The sequence below is a fragment of the Sarcophilus harrisii genome, chromosome 4, assembly GCF_902635505.1.
Source record: "Sarcophilus harrisii chromosome 4, mSarHar1.11, whole genome shotgun sequence".
Lineage (NCBI taxonomy): Eukaryota > Metazoa > Chordata > Mammalia > Dasyuromorphia > Dasyuridae > Sarcophilus > Sarcophilus harrisii.
The window spans coordinates 451745422-451769070 of NC_045429.1; the positions used below are offsets into that span (position 1 = coordinate 451745422).

At 42.9% G+C, this 23649-nt stretch overlaps 2 protein-coding genes across 11 annotated transcripts in view; both read right to left on the minus strand.

Annotated features, from left to right (window-relative positions):
- Positions 1 to 14246, minus strand: part of YEATS2 (YEATS domain containing 2) — an 86373-nt gene extending 72127 nt beyond the window's left edge. For 4 of the 6 annotated variants that reach the window (XM_031968018.1, XM_031968016.1, XM_031968017.1 and 1 more), the window contains exon 1: positions 14024 to 14245. The gene's annotated coding sequence lies outside the window, so the exon portion shown is untranslated. Of the gene's footprint in view, positions 1 to 13642; positions 13792 to 14023 lie in introns of those variants that run through there. The other 2 variants (XM_031968015.1, XM_031968021.1) reach the window with 2 other exon arrangements.
- A 3996-nt stretch (positions 14247 to 18242) lies between these two features.
- KLHL24 (kelch like family member 24) overlaps positions 18243 to 23649 on the minus strand; it is a 46815-nt gene continuing 41408 nt past the window's right edge. For all 5 annotated transcript variants that reach the window (XM_031968023.1, XM_031968022.1, XM_031968024.1 and 2 more), the window contains one exon: positions 18243 to 23489. In XM_031968023.1, coding sequence (XP_031823883.1) covers positions 23289 to 23489 — 201 coding nt within the window. In that variant the 3' untranslated portion in view covers positions 18243 to 23288. The remainder of the gene's footprint in view (positions 23490 to 23649) is intronic.

A 23649-nucleotide genomic window follows, 5' to 3' on the forward strand; every position in this document is an offset into this window, starting at 1 on the left:
GACTGTTCCATCAGGCCCAATCTTTTGTACAAGACCACCATGGAGAGCAGCTTCCTGAGGGGAAGCGAGGTTAGGCTGTTGTCTCTAAGAAGACCAAATTGACATCACCCTGACCGGGGACAGCAGGGATAAATAACATCATCTGGACAGAGCAGGGGGGCCAGGGCCCAGAATCAAGAAGAGCCAAATGCAGAGGAAGCTTTAGAGGCTCCTTCCTTGTGGGCCCCAGGGCAGAGGGCTGTCCCAGCAGCTGAATGGGATGGGATCAGCACTTAGCATAGGGCCTGGCCCACATTGAGAGCCTCCTCAATGCTGGGCCCCCTGCTGCCCCTCTGCACACCCCAACTCCACGGCAAGAAGTGGAAGGCCCTCTGAAGACAACTGGATGTCAAACATTCCAAAGGTCCTAATGGAGCTGGCCCAGAGAAGTGGGGGGAGGAGGCGGCCATGGCCTGATCAATGGGGCAGTCTATGGAGGCAGAAATGGATTGGAGAAGTCTGAAGGAGAGACCACTGCAATCACCTCAGTGAAAGGAGGAGAAATGGCCCGTCAGTGAGAAAAAGGAAGGAGAACTGACAAAAACGAAGAGGCCCCAGATGCTCAGAGCTAAGTCACAGCCTGGAACTCAAGAGAACAAGTCATCTAGCTGCTGTTGCCTGTGGGGAAGCCCAGAGATAGTTACTGTAAACAATCGCTAACAAGCCCTTAGAAACATGAGGCAAAGCCCAACCACGCTTAAAAAGCAGACAGTGAACACTCTCACCCCAAACATCTTATTCCCCATGTAGCCACTGGCTATGCTGAAGACTCAGAGGGCGATATCCTGGGGCCATGCTTAGAGTCAACTTCTTCTAACAATCTGTAGACTCTTCTGCCATCTTATGATATGCTCTTGACCCGAAAGATAGCCTGGCACTTGAGTCTCACTGGAACCCCAGAAGTGGGGCAATCCTGCACCAACACCTGCCCCACCAACACCCACCTACACCGCCTTTGGGGGAGAACACCCAGGAAGCCAGTTCAACCACCACCGGCTTCTAAAACCGGCCTCCCTTCTTCACTCCTATTTGCCTTACAGCAGACTTTTATTTTTTATCAAAGTTGGATCCTTGTTAGGAGATCTGAAAGTCAGTTAGGGAGAGATGACACTTCATTTGACCCATCATCTCACTAACATGGGACAAATCTACAGGTTGTACCCCCATGCATTCTCATTCTGTACTATTCTTGTCCATACAAGACAGTATCAATTATAAGTACCTGCATTTACAATAATAAATTTGGATTTACAATAGTACCAATAACAGTAAGTACCAAACCTGGGTCTGTTTCTTTGGAGTTTTTACCCTCCCTCTCATGATGAAAGCAAAGATTTACTGCTATTTCTACCCTATCAAAAGCTTCTCTCAGCTCAGATTCTCAATGTAATGATGAATTCTTCCTCGCCTACCTCTCACCTGTTGTGACTTCCTGCTGGCCTCTGCCATCCCAAATCCCTGCTTCTTTTCACATAATGAAAACCCAGCTTTTGACACTTGTCCTACTCTTAGCTGAAACTGCTGTCTCTCATCAAATACAATCCCTGTATTTTGTGTGTATGTCTCTCAGGTACCAACAGAGCTGACCTACCAAATCCAAAGGCCGCTGCTTGGTCCTCTTTCTCTTGTGAGTATCCCGACTGTCCCTCCCCCAGGGCATTCTTCTCCCTTAATTTCAGTGTCTTGCTCTGTCTCCTCCTTTCTCAATCTCCTTTACTGGATAATCATCCACACCCTCTGAATTGGTATCCTTCCAGATTTCTATCTAGGGCTTTTTTGCTCCCAAGAGCTAAAGTACCATCTCCATGGTGATGAATCACCTAAAGGATCTACTCATCTTTTTCCTGAACTTCAGTGCAAGGGTAACATCAATTGCCTCCTGGACATCTCTTTCAGAGAATTTGTCCTGGAGGAATTTGAAATTCAACCTTCATATCCCCCTTAAAACTTGCCTTTCTTCTCCAAAAAACATCCTTTATTTCTGTTAAGGCACAACATCCTCCCAGGCAAACTTCTATCCTCAGAATTCTCCAGGTCACTTCCTTCTCCTCACCACCCACCCCAAAATTCCAATCAGCTGTCAAGTCTTGTTGATCCTACCTCTCCACACCCTTTTCTCTCCATTCCCACAGCTACAACACTGTTTCAGATCCTCATAAACTATAGTACCACACCTGTCTCCCAATAGGTCTCCATTCTTCTCTCCAATCCATTACCCAAAGAGCTACCAAAATAATATTCCTAAAGTCTGCTCAAAAATCTTCAATGGTTCTTGTTTGACTCCAGACTAAAATACATCCCTGGCCTCCATTACCTGGATCTCTCCTATCTTCCTAGGTTTATTTTTTATTATTCCCCTTCAAGCACATTCCAGACAAACTCCAGGCGTTCCCCAAACTCAGCATTATCTCCTCCCATGTGCTAACAGTCAGGAAGGCTAAGTCTTAGGATGAGTTGTTGGGGGTGGGAGAGAGGGGCAGACAGAAGGAACTTGTCCATAATTGCTCTGGGTCCCAGGCTGGACTGGAAGCTAGAATTCCTAATGCCGGGCAACCTCTTAACCCATCAGGCTACTCTCAAATTCCTGTTCATTTCTCATCCTTGGCGGCACGTACATCAGGGTAGAGAAGGCACCAATCTGCAGGGGCAGATGGAGCAGCTGTACCTGGGCAATCACAAGGCCGGTCAGTCCCTTTCCTTAACAGTGTTCTTCCTGGGACAGCAGGAAATGTTTTGCTTTCATCTTTGAATGTAGCACGGTGCCTCCTACAAAGGATCTGCTGAATACTCATTTTTATTTCTATCCATTGCCCTCAGTGAAGAAACAGACTAAGAAGTCTAATCCCTTTTCCACATGACAGTTCTTCAAATTCTTCTTGATAATTGTATTGCCCACTCAAGTCTTCTTTCCTCTCTATTATGTGGCAAATCCTTAAGGCCCTTCCCAGTTTATTGACATCCTCTGAACTGTGGCTGCCAAAATTCAACACAACATTCTAGCTGTGGTCAGCTCAGGGCATAAACTGGCAGGACCAGCACCTGGACATCCATGCGGTTCAACATGGCTCCACTGTTTAGGTGGCTATATCATAAATCTGGTAGGAGTACCCCATCAATGAAATGATATAGCCTTCACAGTGACAAAGTACACAAGGGTGACCCAAATTAATCTTTCAGGTCATTTACAATCCCTGTATTTTTCTTAGAAAAAATTGCTACATTATTTAGTGCTATACCAATCAAACTTCCAAGAAACTATTGTACTGACCTAGAAAAAAGTAACAAAAAAAATTCACCTGGGAGAATAAAAGATCAAGAATTTCAAGGGAATTAATGGAAAAAAAAAAAAAAAAGCAAATGAATGTGGCCTAACTGCACCAGATTTAAAACTATATTATAAAGCAGCAGTCATCAGAATCATTTGGTACTGGCTAAGAAATAGAATAGCCGATCAGTGGAATAGGTTAGGTTCACAGAACAAAATAGTCAATGACTATAGTAATCTAGTGTTTGACAAACCCAAAGACCAGCTTTTGGGACGAGAATTCACTATTTAACAAAAACTGCTGGAAAAATTGTCAACTAGTATGGCGAAAACTAGACACCGACCCACACCTAACACTGTATACCAAGATAAGGTTGAAATGGATTCATGATCTAAACATAATGATACACAAACAAATCAAAAGAACATAGGATAGTTTACCTCTCAGATCTGTGGAGGAGGAAGGAACTTGGGACCAAAGAAGAACTAGAAATCATTATTGATCACAAAACAGATAATTTTGATTATATTAAATTAAAAAAGTTTTTGTACAAACAAAACTAATGTACACAAGATTAGAAGGGAAGCAATAAACTGGGAAAACTTTTTACATTCAAAGGTTCTGATAAAGGCCTCATTTTTAAAATATATAGAGAATTAACTCAAATTGATAAGAATTTAAGCCATTCTCCAATTGATAAACGGTCAAAGAATATGAACAATTTTCAGATGAAGAAATTCAAGCTAATTCTTGTCATATGAAAAGGTGTTCCAAATCACTATTGATCAGAGAAATGCAAATTAAGACATCTCTGACATACCACTACACACCTCTCAGATTGGCTAAGATGACAGGAAAAAATAATGACGAATATTGGAGGGGATGTGGGAAAACTGGGACACTGATACCTTGTTGGTGGAATTGTGAATGGATCTAATCATTCTGGAGAGCAATTTGGAACTATGCCCAAAGGGCTATCAAGCTGTGCATATATATCCTTTGATCCAGTAGTGTTATTACTGGGCTTATATCCCAAAGTGAGCTTAAAGAAGGGAAAGGGACCCGTATGTGCAAGAATGTTTATGGCAACCTTTTTTGTAGTGGCCAGAAACTGGAAACTGAGTGGATGCCCATCAGTTGGAGAATGGCTGAATAAGTGATGACATGTGAACGCTATGGAATATTACTGTTCTGTAAGAAATGATCATGTTTCTGTAATAAAGGATGATTTCAGAGAAGCCTGAAGAGATTTATATGAACTGATGCTGAGGGAAATGAGCAGAATCAGGAGATCATTATACCCAGAACAAGACTTATGATGATCAATTTTGATGGACATGAATCTTCAACAACAAGATGATTCAAACAAATTCCAACTGTTAAGTGATGAGGAGAGCCATCTACACCCAAGAAGAGGACTTTGGGAACTTAGTGCATACCACAACATAGCATTTTCACTCTCTCTGTTGATATTTGCTTGCATTTTGTTTTCCTTCTCAGTTTTTTTTTTCTTTCTAGAGCCAATTTTTCTTGTGCAGTAAGATAACTGTATAAATATGCATACATATATTGGATTTAACATATATTTTAACATATTTAACATGTATTGAACTGCCATCTAGGGGAGGGGATGGGGGAAGGAGGGAAAAATTTGGAACAAAAAGTTTTACAAGGGTCAATGTTGAAAAATTACCCTTGCATGCTTTGTAAATAAAAAGCTTAAAAAAACAAAAACAAAAACAAAAACAAAAAAACTGCTACAAAGCCACAAGTCCCCAACCTGAATTTGTGAAGTTTATTTTCTCGAATCCAATTCAAACACTTTACAATCCCTACAATATGGCCCGACACTGAATATGTTACCTATCCCTTTCAATTTTCTATAATCTTCAAATGGGGTAAGTATTCCTGAGAAATCTCCTAGCTACTTAAGTAAACTGAGTTCCCAAGCCACATCCTGAAATCCTACACTGACTAGATTCTGAATCTTAGGTACAGGGAAAACCCGCCCCTACAGCTTCTAAGAGGCACTTCAGTAAGTAAAAGAACACCCTCAACTTGGGAGAAACAGCCCAGGGCCTACTCTGCAAGGCCCAACTAAAAGTCAAAAAGCTCTCCAATGACAATCTAATTTTGTCTTTCCTTTTCAAGTCAACAATGTGAGAAAAAGACAGTACTTTTAATAAACATTTAAAAAGCCTCTGGGAGATGTATGGCGAATGCATTATAAGACAGAATTTACAGCTCCTTAGCCTCCCTCCACTCAAAACTGAAGAGATAAAGTAAGAGACAAAACAAAAATCAATGCTAATTTTAAAAATTCAGAGTTGCCCATCAGCTTAGCTCTCTCAAAAGCAATTTTTTCCCCCCTGAGGCAATTGGGATTAAATGACTTGCCCAGGGTCACACAACTAGGAAGTGTTAAATGTCTGAGATCAAATTTGAACTCAGGTCCTCCAGATTTCAGGACTGATGCTCTATCCACTGCACCACCTAGCTGCCCCTCAAATGCAAATTTTGCAAGGGATCATGTAATAAGACCTGAGAGTAAGACAGAGACAAGCTGAGGGGTGATCACAGTAATCCTCCATTAGTAACAAAGCAAGATAGTGTCAAGTACATTAAGCTGATCTTCTATGGAGGATTTATAGGACAATTTCCCTTTTACCAGTCACACACCTAAAAAAAACCCATTTACATTGACTGCCTCCATTTTTTCACCTCCCTTTTCACACTAGCTTTCAAGGTCACCAAGGAAGAGAATCTGCTTTCTCCATGGTCCCTAGGGATCTCTCAATGGCTAAGTCCAATGATCTTTCCTCAGTTATAAACCTTCTTCATCTGTTATGTCTGACATGATCAATCACTACCTCTTTTTTCATCCTCCCTCCCTGGGTTTTTGAGATACTGCCTGTATGTTCACAATTTCTTTGAAATGATCATCATCCACAGCTTAATCTTCTTACAAACATATGAGTATATATGCATATAAACATATGTATGTTTAGGTAAAATTTATTTATTTATCACAAAGCTCTGCCTGGGCCCTTTCCTCTTATCTCTTTTTACTCTAGCAAGGTGATCTCATGAGCCCTTCCAAGGATTCAACTATCTCTGTGAAAGTGATTCACAGGTTGTGAATGGGAGCTAAACATTCTGGAGAGCAATTTGGAACTAGCCCAAAGGGCTATCAAACCGTGCATTCCCTTTGATCCAGCAGTGTCTTTACTGGGTCTGTATCCCAGAGAGATCGTAAAAAGGGAAAAGGACAAAAATGCTTATAGCAGCCATTTTTGTAGTGGCAAGGAGCTGGAAACTAAATGAATGCCCTTCAATTGGAGAATGGTTGAATCGGTGATGGTATATGAATGTTATGGAATATTATTATTCTATAAGAAATGATCAGCAGGCCGATTTCAGAAAAGCCTGGAAAGACTTATAGGAATTGATGCTAAATGAAATGAGTAGAACCAGAAGATCACTGTACAGCAACAAGATTATGCAATGATCAATTCTGATGGATGTGGCTCTTTTCAACAATGAGGTGATTCAGGTCAATTCCAATAGACTTGTGATGGAGAGAGCCATCTACATCCAGAGAGTGGACTGTGGGGGCTGAATGTACATCACAATATGCTATCTTCACCTTTTTTGTTGTTGTTTGCTTGCTTTTTTCTTATTTTTTTCCCTTTTGTTCTGATTTCTCCTGCACAACTTGACAAATATGGAAATATATTTAAAAAGACTGTACATATTTAACATAGATCAGGCTGCTTGGTGTCTTAGGGAGGGAGAAAAATTTTGGAACACAAAGTCTTACAAAAATAAATGTTGAAAACTATCTTTACATGTAGTTGGAAAAATAAAGTTCTACTGAGGGAAAAAAAGAAAGCAAATGACTTACAAATTTATATATCCAAGTCATTCAGCCCTAAGCTCCAGCCACACATTTTCAATTGCATACTGGACATTTCCAGCTTGATATTATAGACACACACACACACACACACACACACACACATACACACACACTTCTTTGGGTTAAGGGGAGTACTCTTCTTTCGATCAACTGAATCTGTACCCACAGAGGCACCCTTGACTCTTACCTCCTTCCAGTCCCCACTGTTGATTATATGTCAACATCTCTCCTGTCTCCCCTCTTATCTCCACTCAGAACTCTCATCTGACAGCCGCAATCCTCTCCTAAACATGGTCCTTCCTAATACTCATTATGCCCTTTTCCCAGTCCAATCTTGGAAATGCCAAATTGATAATCCTAGAGCATAGAGTTGCTCATAGTCACTGCCCTGCCTACAAAGCTCCAGCTGCCTCAGGCACAAAATCCCTTCATACTGAAGGACCTTCACACTCTGGCCAAACTGGCCTTGTGGCTGTTCCTCCATGCCTTCACTTGGACTGTTCTACATGCCTAGAATGCATTGCTATCTCTTAGAAACCCCAGGTTCCTTCATAATTGAGCCTACAGGAGGCCCTTCCTGCTCCCACCAATAATCATTTTGTCTTTATTCCGTGTATCTGTTTTTTTTCCCTAACTCAATGCAAACTTCTTGAGGGCAGAAGCTGTTTCCCTTTTGGCTGTATGTCCAAAGGGCTTAGCCACAATGCCTGACACAAAGGAGATGCCTAATAAATGCTTGCTGACTGATGGAGGGAACAAAGAAAAAGCTCCCAAAAGAAGAGTTGGAAGGGACCTCAGAAGCTCTCTAGCCCAGGACCTTCCAGTTAGCAGTGCAGACACCCCGACTTGTCCCAGCCTCACAAAGGTTTCAAGCAGGCTTTGAAGCTGCTCCTCTGACCCTGGAGTCAGCATTTCCTCACTGCTGGCCATTTGTAATAAGCTAAAGCTGCGTTCAGGAAGGTGAAGAAGTGTCGTTCTTAGCACCTCCACCCCACCTCATTTTTCTGCTCTTGGGTCACTGTTGATGGGGAAGCAGACCAGACTGCGAAGGCCCATGAACAGCTTTTAAATTTTGGCTTCCTGAGCTGTTATGGCCAAAGAATTCATCTCCTCCTGGCCAGGAGGAAAACAGTGCAAATCTCCCTGCTTAGGGAGCCTGGTCATTCAAGAGCAAGCTCAAGCAAAGGTCAAACTCCCCCTCGAAGACACTCTGGCAAGGCAGAACCTGCTTGAGCGTGGGGAATCCGGCCACAACCTGACCAGTGTAAGGGATGAGTGTTACTGGCAAGAATGATACTAGCAGAAACGAGCCCATAACTAAGGCTGGGAGAATATAAGAATGGCAAAATGCTTAGCACGGTTCCTAGCAGGTATTTAATAATTATTTCCTTCCTAACAGGTATATGTATCTATGTCAATATACACAACTATATGTGCATATAGACAGAAGACCAAAAACCAAAAGATGCAAACAGTGCTCGAAAGACAAACTGCAAACTGTTAATGACCATATGAAGGAATGCTACAAATGACAAATGAGAGAAATCCAAATTAAAACAACCCTGAAATTTTACTCACATTCAGCAAATTAGCAGAGATGAGAAAAGACAGGAATAATCCATTTTGAAGGGTTGGGGCAAACGGGTGCACTGTTGGTGGAGCTCTAAGTCAGTACAATCATTCGGGGAAGCAGGTGGAATTATGCAAAGAAAATTACAAAAATGTCTCTATCATGAGACAGAGATTCTACTATTATGCACATATACTCCTTCCCCAGAAAGTCTCCCCATACACTATGCTATAGGAGCTCTTATTTTTAGGGAGAAAGAATGGGAAGCAATCACTTTCCCATCTAGTGAAGACCAGCTAAACAACCTATAGCATATGAGAATGAGAAAATATTCCTGTGCTATGAAAAATAACAAGTAATGATGAAATACAGAAAAGCCTGGAAAATCACATTAACTGATATACAGTGAAGTAAGCAGAATCAACAAAGATAAAATGACCATGACGATGTAAAAGAAAATAACAACCAAAACTAACTGAATGTGAATGTTACAAAATTACTAAGAAAAAGCATGACCCCCCCCAAGACGAGATATGTAAAGACACCTCCCCCCACTCCTTTGCAACGATGTGGGCCCAAGGGGTGCAGTTAATATAAATAATTTAGATTATTATATTATGTAAACAAATGCATATATATCATAGATATACATCATTTAAATAAATACATGTGCATATGTACAGGTACATACACATTTTTTTCTCAGACATTTTTGATGTATTGATTGATTTTGATTTTCTTCCTTTTTCTTAAAAAAAAAAAAAAAAAAATTACTCTCCAATTTGGAACTTTGCCCAAAGTACTATAAACTGTGCCTACCCTTTGATCCAGCAGTATCTCTACTAAACCTGTATCCCAAAGAGCTCATAAAGGAGAGAAAGGGATCCACATGTGCAAAAATGTTTGTAGCAGTCCTTTTTCATAGAGGTAAGAAACTGGAAACTGAATGGAAGCCTATCAGTTGGGGAAATGGCCAAATAAGTTATGATATATGAATGTTATTGTTCTGTAAGAAACGACCAGCAAGATGAATACAGAAAGATTTACATAAACTGATGGTAAGAGCAGAACCAGGAGATCCTATCCGCCGCAACAAGATTATGTGATGATCAACTGGATTGAGACTTAACTCTTTTCAACAATGAGGTGATTCAAGCCAAATTCAATAGACTTGGGATAGAGAGAGCCATCTGCATCCAGAAAGAGGCCTCTGGGGGCTGAATGTGGATCACAAGACGGTCTTTTCACCTTTTTTTGTTGCTGTTTGGTTGCTTGCTTTTTTTTGGTCATTTTTTTCTTTTTGATCTTATTTTTCTTGAGCAGCATGATAAATGTGGAAATATGTTTAGAAGAATTGCACATGTTTAACCTATATTTGAATTATTTGCTATCTAGAGGGAGAGGGGGAAAAAATGGAACACAAGGTTTTGCAAAGGTGAGTGCTGAAAACTATTTTTGCATGTATTTTGAAAAATAAAAAGCTATTATAAAAAATGTTCTCTTATAGGAATGATTCTTTGGGAAAAGGGGAGAAACAAGAGGAAATTTAAGTACTGTAAAAACAAAAAATGTCAATAATTTTTTTTTAAATAGATAGGAATTTTAAAAAAATACATATTACCCAAAGTATCTATCTAAAACCAAGAATAAATATTACTTACACAGGAGAATAATGAAAAGTATTTCCAATAACATCAACAGAGGAGGGAAGCTCTCCCACCTTTATTACCTTAGAGGTTAGCTAAAGAATTAGAGAAATTACCTAGTTGTAGCAAAAATAAAAAGAATTTAATGAATAAGCATAATAAAGAGGAGGCAAAATGATCACCAAGCACTGAAATTGTCTTAGTGAACTCTACAAAAAATTGAGATATCTTTGGCTACAGAGAAGGTACAAAAAACAGCCACAAAATCATCAGCATTTCTGTATGTTATTAACAAACCACAGGAAGAGATTCCAATTAACATTAAATATTTAGGATTTAACCTAAAACACACAAGTACAATTTTAAAAGTTTCAAAATAAATGTAAAATAACTTAAATAATTGGAAAAACATACAATTTTCAAGGCTTTGCCACACCAAAAATAATGACAATAAAAATTAAAGATTTAACGTTAGGCAAGGAAATTGTCAAAGGTGTACTTTACAGCATTTGACAAAATAATACAATTCATTCAGAGGAATAAAACGTTATTTTCAGAGGAAAATAAAGGAATCTAATGGATTAAAAAGTAGGAATGAACAGAAGTTAGTAATTCTACATTTTATACTCTGCAACTGGTAGTTATCAAAACTATCTAATATTGGATAAAAAGATCAATAGAGGAGATGCCATAAATAAGGTTTGGAAATAGAAATCCACTCAGTGTTCAAAATACTGAACACCCCCAATAACTAGGGTAGAGACTAAGCAAGTTGTACTTCCTCTCTAAAATGAGAACTTGCATGATTAAAAAAAGAGAGAGAGAGAGAGAGAATGGAAGCTTACATGTAAATAGGAATGTAGAATAGGAAAATAGATAATAGAATAGAAAATGTAGTTAGGAAAAAATTTGTCACCAGACACTGAATAGATATGGACAATCTTAACTATATAAGATTCAAAAGCTTTCATGCTAAGAAAAACAATGTTGTTGGAATTAGAAAATAAAGACTGAGAAAAATCTTGAATTAAGCACCTTTAATAAAAGTATGATGCTAAGAATTTATATGAAATTGATAAATACAAGTGATTTTCAAAATAAAATATGCCAACTATTAATGATCATCTGAAAAATATCCAAAATTACTAATAGCAAAAGAAATTCTCAATTAAAACACCTCCCTTGAAGTGCCACTGGATGCTGATCAAGTTAACAACGATAAGAAAGGGAAACTTATTACTAGTTATAAACTGTGGAAGGCAGCCACCCAACTGCTTGAAGAAGCAATGGATAACTTCAATTGGGGGAAAGCTGAAATTATGGAAGGAAGGTAAGTGAATTGTTTATACCATTGTCTCAGAAATTCCATCACTACAATCATATCCCAAGGAAATTACTGACAAATAAAAGGAGGGGTGGAAAAAAACAAGTATTTTTTGAGCACCTACTATGTGCCGGGCACTGTGTTAAAAAAGCTTTACACACACTATCTTATTTGAAGTTCAGAATGACTGTGAGAAGACTTGTATTATTTTATTAGACATCCTGTGAGAGTGGTATTATTCTCTCCATTTTACAGTTGAGTTTAGCTGCGCCAACAAGGAATTCAGAGGATGGGAAAATATGTAGGACTTGACATAAAACTAAATAAACAGAACCAAAAGAACAAGACAGCAAGGCTACTCGATGTTAAAAGAAATCAAAGCCCAAGTAACTGAAAGCCAAATGAAGATCCCAGAGAAAAGACGATAATACTCGGCCCCTCAGTAGGACCAGAAGAACAATATACATGCTAGTAAGAGTATAAAGTCAGTACCCAGAACTCCCAACATTCTGACTCAGTACATAGCAAAGTCTCCAAAAATCAAAACAAAAAAGTCTCCAAGGGGGCCATGGGAGCCTGTGGCTGGTGGTGTCTTTAGGAGACTTCCAAGCTCAGTTTTGGAAACGGGTCACAGTGGACAGGTCTCTTTGGACATCTCAAGAGAGGCCTGGGCCGAAGGTCAGTGAGACCAGATGGTGCGGACGCTGCTCTGGGATTCGTGGGCATTGGTCAGGAGCCTTTAGACAAATTAGGCCCAGGCCGAGGGCGGCCGAGGAAGGAGAGGAGCCGAGGGTCCGGAGTCCCTGAAGCCACAAGGCCGGGGTCTCCAGAAGAGAATGGCCACCATGGCCAGCGAAGATCACCCGGGGGTCCATGGGCTCCGAGGGCATCAGGCCGGAGCCAGGGGTGGGGAACGAAAGGACAGGGGTAGACAAGTTCTCCAGGAGATTACCTACAGAGCAACTAGATGGCCCATCTCCTTGGGACGGGGAGACCTGAGCTCATTATATCTAGGTCTGCCCTAACATTTTCTACATCTGAAACTTTCAAATCAATAGTTGCTGGCCCCTGCGCTATTCTTCCATTACTTACTTATCTCTTGTATCCCAGGGAGATAGGCGGACAGACGTAGTGCACGTGTTCCAATACATAAACAGCACGTCTACGTCCATATACAGTCACTAAAGTCCCCCACTCAAGTCCGGGCTCCCTACACTGAAGCCTCTCTGAACCCCCCCAGCAGTCCACCCTCCCCTATTCCAAGCGAGCCCTTGGGAAGTAGCTGTTGACTGATTAAGGAAAAGATGCGGTTTCAGGCACAGAACTCTGCAGAAACCTCCCAAGACCTGCTGCGTGCAGGGGGTGCCGCTGTAAGCCCCCACGGATCCGGAGCCCACATCTCCAGGCCAGACCCGGCGGGCGGCCCGCGGGGCCCGGCAGGGGAGTTGCTGAAACCCATGGTCTCACCCCGGAGAGTCCGCCCCCCGCCCCCGAGTTCTCCGGCCGGGCCCCCCGAGCACCCCAAGGTGCCCAGCATCGGGGCTAGCTCCCGGAACGCAGGCGCGGGGAGGACAGGAGGGGGCGCCCCGACGTCAGAACCAGCGCCGCCTGGCGGCTGCACTTCCCCCGCGGTAAAAGAGGGGTCTCCCTTAGGGTGCTGATAATAAAAGAATGGATGAGGGGTAACAGGGACAGGGCCCCAGGGCCCCAAAGTCACACAACTATCGGATCCCGGGGCGTCGCGCCAGCCCCTCGCCCACGCAAGCCCCTGGGCCGCCTCCTGCTCCAGGGCCTCAGTTTCCCCACCTGTAAGCGGCGAAAGCTCGGAGCTCCGGGCTACGGGCCGAGCCCAGGAGCGCCTGCCTTCGGGGAGCTTACCTTCGGGGGCAGGGGAGGGGTCACAGGACTGAACGCGGCACGCTCCCAAAGAACGCACAAATACCGGGACCTCCCGCCCCCAGCCCCGCCTCCCGGAGGGAGGGGGCGGGGCGCACGCCGCGCACGCGCACACGCTCGCCCTCCCCCTCCGCCCGGACAATGGCTCCCGCGGGAGGGCGCGCGCGCGCGCACAGGAGCGGGAGCACGCGCCTCCGCCCCCCACGCACGCGCAAAGTCAGAGCAAGAGCACGCGTCACGGGGGCCCCCTCCATCTCCCCCCCGCCAGCGCACGCACCCCCTCCCCCCTTCTGTTCTCCCGTCACGACCCCCAAAGCCCCAGGCCCCAAGTTCCCGCGTGCTCTCCCCACTCGGGGCACTCACCCGTCGACGAGCCCGGGGCCGGAACCCCGCGGCCGCAGCCGGGCAGACACAGGACGGCGAAGCTGCCTAGACCACGCCCCGCCACGAGGCCCCCTGCTCGGCGCGGCGCCCGACGGGAAACGGACTGCGCCGCTTGGCCCGGCCCGGCCCGGCCCAGCCCAGCCCAGCCCGCTTCAGACGTCACGCACGCGGAGAAGCGCGCGCTCGGCGGCGGCGGCGGCGTCGGAGGCGCTCGCGCCCCCCAGGGGGCGGGGCCGGACCTGGAGGAGGCGCGAGAAGCGGGGAGGAGGGGGAGAGCTGGGAGAGCGCGAGCGAGCGCGGTGGCCGCCAGGGCCCGGCAGGGGGCGCCGCGGCGTGAGGTTGGGCGGGTGGGGCCCAGGCCCTCATATGAGGGGAAACTGAGGCTCCAGGGCCACGGTGGCGTGCATTTATTAAGCGCCTGTTGGGTGCGGGGCGCTCTGCTCAAGCCCTCCCTTAGTCAGGAGGATGACTGGAAGCATTTATTAAATGCCTGCTGTGTGCCAGGCCAAAGACAGCCCCTGCCCTCAAAGAGAACATACTCTAATATTTGGCAATAGGCAAGCAGCTGTCCCAGGGGAGGGCACCATCCCGTGCCAGGCGGTAACGCTGGGAGCTAGGCCGGACCCCTGGCAAATGGCGGGGTTCCCCTTTCCTCCCGCCCGTGTGCCGGAAGCTCCGGGGCCCAAGCAGCCCCCTTGTCTCGCCTGGCCTCAGTTTCCACAGCCATGTCCTTTTGTGTGAGATGGAGACCACTGGGCTTGCCCTCTGCCTCTGGCCAGGTCCTTTGGGCCTCACCTTTGGCCTGCAGACCCCCAGCACTTCCCTCCCTCCCCTCCCACAGCTGAACTTTGCTCTCGGCCTTGGCCAGCCAGTAGATGATGGCATTTTGCTCTTGGGCTTGGGCCGAACTTTCCCAAGGAGCTGAGTTCCAATGGCTCTCTCCCTCTTCTCCTACTTGCTACCACGCAAAACGTTCCAGCCTCCAGATCCACTTATCTTTGCCACGGATCCTGGAGCTCCCAGAAGCCTCGGGCTTCCCAGAGTTAACACTAGCCTCCCCTCAAATTCCCCAAATACCTCCCTGTGCTCTCTTCCTCTTCACTCCTCTCAAGACTTTCATTCCTTCAGTGTTTGTAAAGCTGACAGGAACGAAATCGCATGCAATAATTCATACTGAAGTGTGAGGAAAGCAACGGGAGCGCCCTCTTCCAAGTAGAGTTTTGTTACAAATGGTAAAATGTATAAAATACTTTTTTGTATAGGAAAACTTCTGAAAACCTCTTGGCTAATCTGGACCAACCCACATGTATTCTAGCATGAGAATCTGGAAAATCTGGTTGGGGGTTGAGGGAACTGATTTGGGGGAATGATAGACACATACACCTTCGTTAGCATCCCTGTCCTGCTGAACCAGGCCCACCAAGAGTCTTAGAGCCGCAGAGCTTCTGCAGGGGAGCTTGACAGTGGAACCCAATCATCTAAATACACACACTGTGTGTACCAAATGCAGAGGACAAGACATGGGGTCACCGCCCCATTTCCTCCTCTTGCTCTGGCCAGAAAATCATAGCACTGAAGGCCCTGCCTTATATCTCCAGGGCCTAAAACTAACTGCACCCTTGGCCCCGGACCCTCCGGCCTTCGTCCATCCCTCAAGGCCCCAGCTCTTGGCCCTGGACCCTTCATTCTTCGTCCAGGTGTCCGGTGTCTTCTAAGCTCTCCATGCGGCCTAAGCTTCATCAAAAAGAAAGTCCTGTCGTTTTTGCTGTAACTGGCCGATCTTTCTCTTCTGTGAAGGCCTCCCTAAGTCTCCAAAGCAGCAGCAACAGCCCTAGGATTCCTGCACACCACATCTTCCTCCCCAAGGTCAGAGGAACAACGGCTCGGTGACTTCAGCCCTGGCATGGCTTCTTAGGAAAAAAGGGAGATACAGTGCTGGAATGAAGCGCAAAGACCCTCACATCTACCGTCTTGTACCCTTCGGGAGCTTTAGTCACACAGCCATGGAGTGGCAGAAGTGGGACTGAGAGAGTCCTCTGAATCCAGAGCTGTCCATCTTTCTCCTGCACCATGTGCGCCCCTTGTGGAAACTTCCCACCCTTATGTGTTATCACCCTTATGTGTACACAAATTAAATACCAGAGCTGGGATTTAAACCAGGATTCTTGAAGGTTTTTTATTATACTTAGGGAGAAAAAAAGGAGGGAAGGAAGGGAGGGAGGAAGGAAGGCAGGCAGGAAGGAAAGAAGGAAGAAAGGAAGGAAAGAAGGAAGGGAGGAAAGAAAGAAACAAGGAAAAGCGGGAGGGAGGGAGGGAAGAAAGAAAACAAACCTTGCTCTCTTAGAGGAGACACCAAGAATAATTCAGCTGAAAAATGGATAGCAGGGCCCATAATCCCTGAAGGTTCTTAGCTAGGTCAGATGACAGCCCTGGGGGTCTGGAGAGTGTAAGCACTGGCTGGATGGTGAGGTCGATGGACCCCTGAGGCAGTAGTAAGCCAAAGGGAAAGATCTGATCCACCATTTTTCTTACTGGAAGGAACAGATTGGAGATTCAAGATCTTATCCTAGGTCTATTACAAGTTATCAGGTTTTGGGGAATGGCATGGAGGAAAAAAATGAGAAGCCACTCAAGGACAGATGCAACGTTATTTATCCCTATGTGCTTAGTAATAATGTCTATACTTTGCACATAACAGGTTTTTCAATTTTTGCTGAATTTGAATTTGTGCCCAGACCAGACCTTTTGTGTCCATGAGTAATAGGCTGGCTCCCATGCAGGCAACATGCTTTAAGTCGAGGGGCTGCTTCCACCTTGTGTTAGCTGACCCTAGGCTGGTTCCTTAACCTGACTCCCCTCAGCCCCCAAATCAACATGATTCGATGTTCTTGACTCTGACTGGCAAAAGGCTATTGTCTTTTTTTGAATTTGCTTTTATTTTGCAGAATGTCAAGCATAAAATATTAGTTTATCAATGTAAATTTTTTACTGACTCTTCTAAGTTGGGAAAGGGGTGGAGAATGTAATTACCCTAAAAACCAATCAACTGATGCTCAGCAAATTGCTTTCCAAAATACTTGATGTTTAAGGGGCAGTGTCTTGTGATGCACAGTGAAGACCAAAAATAATGTGGCTAAAGCCATAGCCTTTCCTTATTTCAGAAGGTTTAAATGACATGAGTGTGGAGACTTCTTCCAGGTCACAGTCCGCAATAAATGCTCGTTTCCTTCCTTTTTTTCTTCATAGATGGGCCAACAAGGTGGCCTGGTAGAGAGCCTTAGATTCGGCATCAGAATGGCCAGAGCTCAAATCTTGCCCCAGACACTTCCTAGCTATGCCTGTTTTTATCAGTCTTCCTTTCAGGAGGATGTTGTGAGAATCAAATGAGGTCGTACGTTCAGCCCTTTTAACTGTTATGACGATTATGGGTTTTTAAGTCAATTGGCCAAAGAACCAACCTCCTATGTTGGATGGCTGCTTGGTTGGCTAGTGCCCCAGTGGTTACTCCTGGCCCCTAAGCTTGTGCTTCAGACGTTTCCAGCTTAGCCTTTCCTTTCAATTCAGGTTTGGCTAATACAGCTCGAGGACACAGGGTCACCTCTATAAACGAGGGAGAATTTTCCCATTACATCCATAAGGGGCAAGAGAAAGGGATAGCGTGATATGTAACTATGCAACCTTACATTTAACCAGGACATTGAAAATATTAAAAGCTCCCAAATTTAAAATATCACTTTTTCTTCCAGCAGAAGCTTCTAAGTGTAAACAAATGATGTAATTCCCTGAAACCATTATTCCTGTGCTTTCATGTCATCTCTGCTCTGAAGTGATGTCAAGTTTGTTCTAAATCTATGCTGTTTTAAAGAGGCACTTAAATAGTAAATTTAAACATGTGGGGTTAGGGAAGGACAAAGGCTTATTTCACAACTAGCCCACCACTCACAATGCACTTATTCACACCACCTTGTTTTAATAATACAGGATGTGACCCCCCACTCCCAATCCTCCACTCTCAAAGGGTCTGGTGTTACAGATGCTTTTTTAAGACAGTATAGTGAGTTGTTTCTTTTTTAAATTAATCTTTGTTTTTCCAGGCTTATCACAGAATCTTTGTGGTAAGGAAATTCAAGAGGCCAGCAAGCTTGGCCATTAGTTTATTTGGCAGGTATTTCTGGTGAAGAAAAACTTAAAGCAAACAGAAGTTAAAAGATAAAATTTATTAGGTACATTACATTTTTTAGAATTCGAAGAAAACTTTGCCAGTACATTTAAATAGAACACAAGTACTAATGGGCTACAACAGAAACTTAAAAGACATTGAAATACCAGGTTATCTTTCTCAATGTGGAGTCAACCTAGAACTCTGAACCGCCAATGATAAGAATGGCCGTCACTGCTCCAGACTCCCCGAGGCTGCACTGGTGTCCAATTGGATAACTTGTTTTTACCAGTTAACTCCTAAAAAAGAGGATTAGCTCAACAGTTTTAAATTTTCTGTAAATAGATTGGCAGAAATTAACAGCTTCCAAAAGAAGATGAAAAGAAAAATCTTGTGGAGAGCGGTGCTAACAAATAGCGAGATTGCAAAAGGAAAATTAGCAGATGTAATTTCTTGATATATAAGTGTAACCTCTATGTATTTCAAATGAAGTTTATCAGGTTACGAGGTTATCTGAGTGTTGTAAAAAGCACCTTGGTCTGAAGAGAGAAGAGAAATAAAAGCCACCCATTACCTTCTGCCAAGCAACTGTTATACTACTGCTTAACACACAATTCAAGGAATCCCTGGAACTAAAATAAGACCAATTAAAATTTTTTAAAACTATGGAAAATGCAGAATACGAAAGCAAACCAATCAGAAGTCTCAGGTCACAGCTTCAAAGAAATAAATTATCCCCTTTAAAGCGTTCTCGTCTTTTCCCATTTTGCCTAGAATTCACTACACAGATTAAAAGGTGGGGAACCTTGTTTACACTACAGGAAACAAACATGACATTTACCTAAAGCAATTATCATGTAGCTTGAGAGTACACTATTTGAAACAGTACTAGAAAACATTAGGCACATCCAGCAAATTCAGGCAATTATTTCTGAAACAGGAAAATTCAATTCAGACAGACATTTATTAAGCGCCTACTATATGTATAAGGCACCACGCTAGGTGTTGGGGACACATAGATATGAAAATGACAGAGTCCCTGCCCTCGGGGAGCTTACAGTCTCTTTGGAACAAGAATGCAAAATAAGTTACTACACACTTGTCACTGTCATTTTCAACATTTATCACTTGATCATCCTGAGCACTAGAGTATCTTGGTAATCATACAAAATGAAAAACATTCATACCAAAAAAAAAAAAAAAAAAAAATCCCCACACTTCAAAAATATTGTCTAAAGTATGATGAAAAAAGAAGACAAACTATTCTCCTAGTGTTTTGGAATTATTGATGGGTTCACACTCTCCTGGCTCATGTGGTCTCTGGCACCCAGCATTCTGAAGTGATGGAGCTCAGTTAGTTCACACTACTGTCTTTGGGCCAACTGGCCCCCTATGTTACTTACAGTACCCACTGAATTTACTTATTTAACTAAAAGACTAATGAGGTGAGCGAACATGAACTTGGTTTCCAATGGCTTGGCTTAAAATACTTCTAAAGTTTAACAGAACAGAGTTGACGCTTGCTCCAGATCGCAAATGGCTCCTTGCCTTTGCACAAAGAAAGGCCGACTTATGATAGCCTTTCATAGACACCTAAGATTCTTATCAGATTGAACAGACAGAAGATTAATGTCCCTTTTGAGAAAACCGTCCCAGGTCAAAGATGCCTTTTGCACAGATGAGCCTCAAGATGCGTCCTCACACACCCTTTACCATTCAGCCTCTACTTTCTCATGAGTTAGGACAAAACAGATGTGGACCCAGGCCTTAAGACTGGGCCCTCACAGCAAATTTTTATTGTCTATTGTCATTTGCAGACAATATAAAAAACCTGGCATGTAGATGACCAAAAGTAAAAGAACCTTTGTTGTCATTTCCTGAGTTTCATTGGGCATTTGACGGTAGTTAGATGGGTGAACAATTGATTGCTAGTAAACTACAATACCAGTCAAGAAAATATTTTCTTTTTTAAGAGGAAAGAATGAATGTTAAGTCACAATCAGGTGGAAGTTTATTTTCCTAATCTGCCCAAAGCCTAGAATTTTTATTTTCTGATAGTTACTACAGAAACCCAAATTGAAAAAAGGGACAATTTCTTCCCCAAATATTTTTTTTCCCTAAAAACAGTTAAAAAAAAAAAAAAAAGCCCTCCAAATTCTTGTGGTATATCTAAACTTTTAAACTTTTTCAGCTTCCTGGAGATCCAAAAGGCTGCCATTCAGTGCCCATTCGGGGGGCTCCCTGAAAATAGTGGTACCGGGCAATTAGACACTCTTAATAAGAGCTAATGATTCTTTTTAGTGGGAGAAAGCCCAGAAGCATCTTTGAGGTTAAAATACCTAGAGAAACAAGTCTAGCATTTAAAAGATCTTTTTCTCTGACAGTAAACAGAATCACTGGGTTTCTTCCTTCCCTAGGGTGGGTAACACAACTGAAGCACATGGCCCTCACCCTAAACATTCTTCCTCCTGACTACTCTAACCTTGTAGTTGTAAACCTTGAAGTAGGTCTGTTATAAAGATAGTCTTCACATGAAAGATAATTTCAAACTTGCGTTTGGCAAGTACAAAAATGCTTTAAGAGATAAATACATTCTTTTATTTTATTTCACTGGGGTCCACACAAAATTCTCCTGACTTTCCTTGACCTTAACAGATGGCTAAGAATGATTTATGTATAAGCATGTGTGTGTATGTGTGTGTGTGTATGTGTGTGTGTCCACATGAGCAACAGCTATGAAAAAAAACACCCTCAACTGCACAAAAAAAGTATGAATGCAATCTGTGCTTTAATCTAAGTAGTACTTTGAATGTCTATACCAAAAGGCAGCAATTCACTAATTGAGGATGACATAATACTAGGACATTTCAAAGACTAAGTTGGGTCACCTTAGCTCAAAAATAACAACTTCATCTAAATTCACTGGGATAAAAAAATACAAATTTTTGATGGTCTTTTAGTTGCTAGTACGGAAAATGACTTGTACATTACATAGTTTCAGGCATTGATCAAGGAGAAAGAAATCACACACCGGTAGGAGCTTGAACCGCTCTCTACCTTTAAGATGCAGATCTTGTTCCTTACAATGTCGTGTCATGTTTATTACTAGAGTCGGCGCACAAACTTAAAGATGACTGCATTATAGTAACAAAATCCAAGTAAACAGGTCATACACAAAAGACAAAGAGGCTAGACCACAGAAGTCATTTATCCGGAGAAAACCATTTCTGTATCAAGTGCCTTTATTTACAAATGGGCACCAATTTACAAATACAGATAAAAAATGCAAATAAATCCCTGTATTGCTACCTTGGATATTATATACACAAGAAATTATACAGCAGTTTAGTACAAGCAGAAGTTCTTTGCTAGAATATGAGGGTATATATATCCCCTAATTTCAGCTTAAATGCTTCCTGTTTTAACTCAGGCTAAGAGACTATTCCACATTTAATTTTTCCAATATTCCAATGCCTTTTTCAAGGCATCATGTGATCTGAGAAGCATCCTACAGACTTCCAGGGAACTTTTTTTTTGTTTGTTTGGGTGGTCTTTCCTCTAACATATCTGCAGGGTTTTCCTTTGTATAACAAGAAGATGCACAGGATTCAGGTTCTAGCTAAGTCTGAAAGAGCAGGATGTGAAAAACAAATGTTGCACCCTCCTAAAATAAGTGCAACAGCCCTGCTATTTGCTTTCTGATAATAACTCTATGGGTATCGCCACAAATACAACATAGCTCCCTATCATTTCAAGTTTGAGAAGCTAAGTTACATTGACACAGAAATGAAAAAGAATCACTTGCAACAGAGATCCTTAGATGTGCCTCAGAAATGCAACATTATCACCTTTCCTTCAGTGAAGGCTAATGGGAGATTAATGAAGCAGCACTGGAGGAGAAGATCCGGTTTGTCAGGAAGCCGACACCTCTGACCAATGGTGGGTAGAAAAGATACATAAAGATGGTACTGACCCTTAAATCAACATGAGAGGTCGTCTTTTTTTTTTTTAATCTAAGTATGAAAACATGACCCACTACCATGGATGGTCCCTGAATCTGAACTCTAAAAAGGAGCTTTCCCCTCATGGGAGTGGCAATTCTTTGTAGTTAATGAAGATCCCCCTGAGATCCCTAGATTCCCCCATTCAGAAGTTGAATCCTCAGCAAATGAAGGCACCCACTTGTGAGATGAAAGCAATTCTTGACCATGTAGGCTCGCTTCAGAGAAATGAACAGCTACTCTGGCCTCCAGGGTCTCTCCCAGGGCTAGAAATGGTGAGTCAGTCCAAGAACCACTTACTACACCTCTCCTTGATGAGAGGCACCATGCTATTTCTCTTTCGAGGGTTTCATATGTTCCAAAATGAATTGGCCTGTGTTTTCTGGCCTTCAGGGATTACCAAGTTTCCCCAAATTATCATTTTCAAAAAAGAACAGTATTTGATCACGATCGCCATGGCGGTTCATCTCAGGCATTTTTCAAACTGAACGAATTACCAAGTTTCCATCCAAAAGAGAAAAAGATTCCACTACTAAAACTTTCCACTTTAAACCTTTCTTGTGATGCAAAAATTTTTTGAAAGAAAGGTTTAAGCACTGAATGAGCCAACGTAGCCAAGCTGAACAAGGAAGCCACAGCTAGCTGTCCTCTAGAATGAATGTCGCAATTAGGCACATACAGTCTACAGAGAACAGATCTATAACGAAGAGACTATTCACAGATGGTGTGGCGCCATGTAGGAAGGCAGGCAATAATGAGCCTCAGTCTACACAGCCCCACCAATACCTGTAGAGGTTACCTCCCCTGAAGTTCTTCCTTGGGATAAGAGAGGGAACACACTATCAGATCGCTATCACAAGCCAGAAAAAGAGTGCTAACAACTAGTAAGGCTTTAGACAGTTTATACTATTTACAATTTGGAAACGGGCACTGAGCCCAGGTGAGGGAGGCACGGGAACTCTTGTTTGCATATAACAGGTAAAAAACCCCAAACCGGAAACCTCGAATGTCTGTTTGGGGCTTCTGGAAACATTCCCATTTGTGGTGGAGGCAGCAGTGGCGGCTTCTCCGGGGCTTCCTGGCTTTACAATTTAAAGTACTTCTCGTTATATCTGTGAATAGTCACGCAGCCATGATAGGACACTGGCCGCGGCATGGCTGCTACTCCGGTGATGATACTAGTGGCAGGATCGTAACAGAGAATTGTGTCTGTCGCTTCTCCATTTTCTCTTCTTCCGCCCAGGATATAGATTTTGCCGTTACACACAGACATCCCACAGTTTTCCTGTTTAATCAAATATGTGGGGAAAAGTAAATAATTATTCAAGTAGTTGCAGCTGGAAGCAGAAATAGTAATAATAATAATAAGTAACAATAGCTGGCACTTATTTAGCAATGTAAGTTTGTCAAATGCTACAATTATGACTCTCTCACTTGACCCCCAT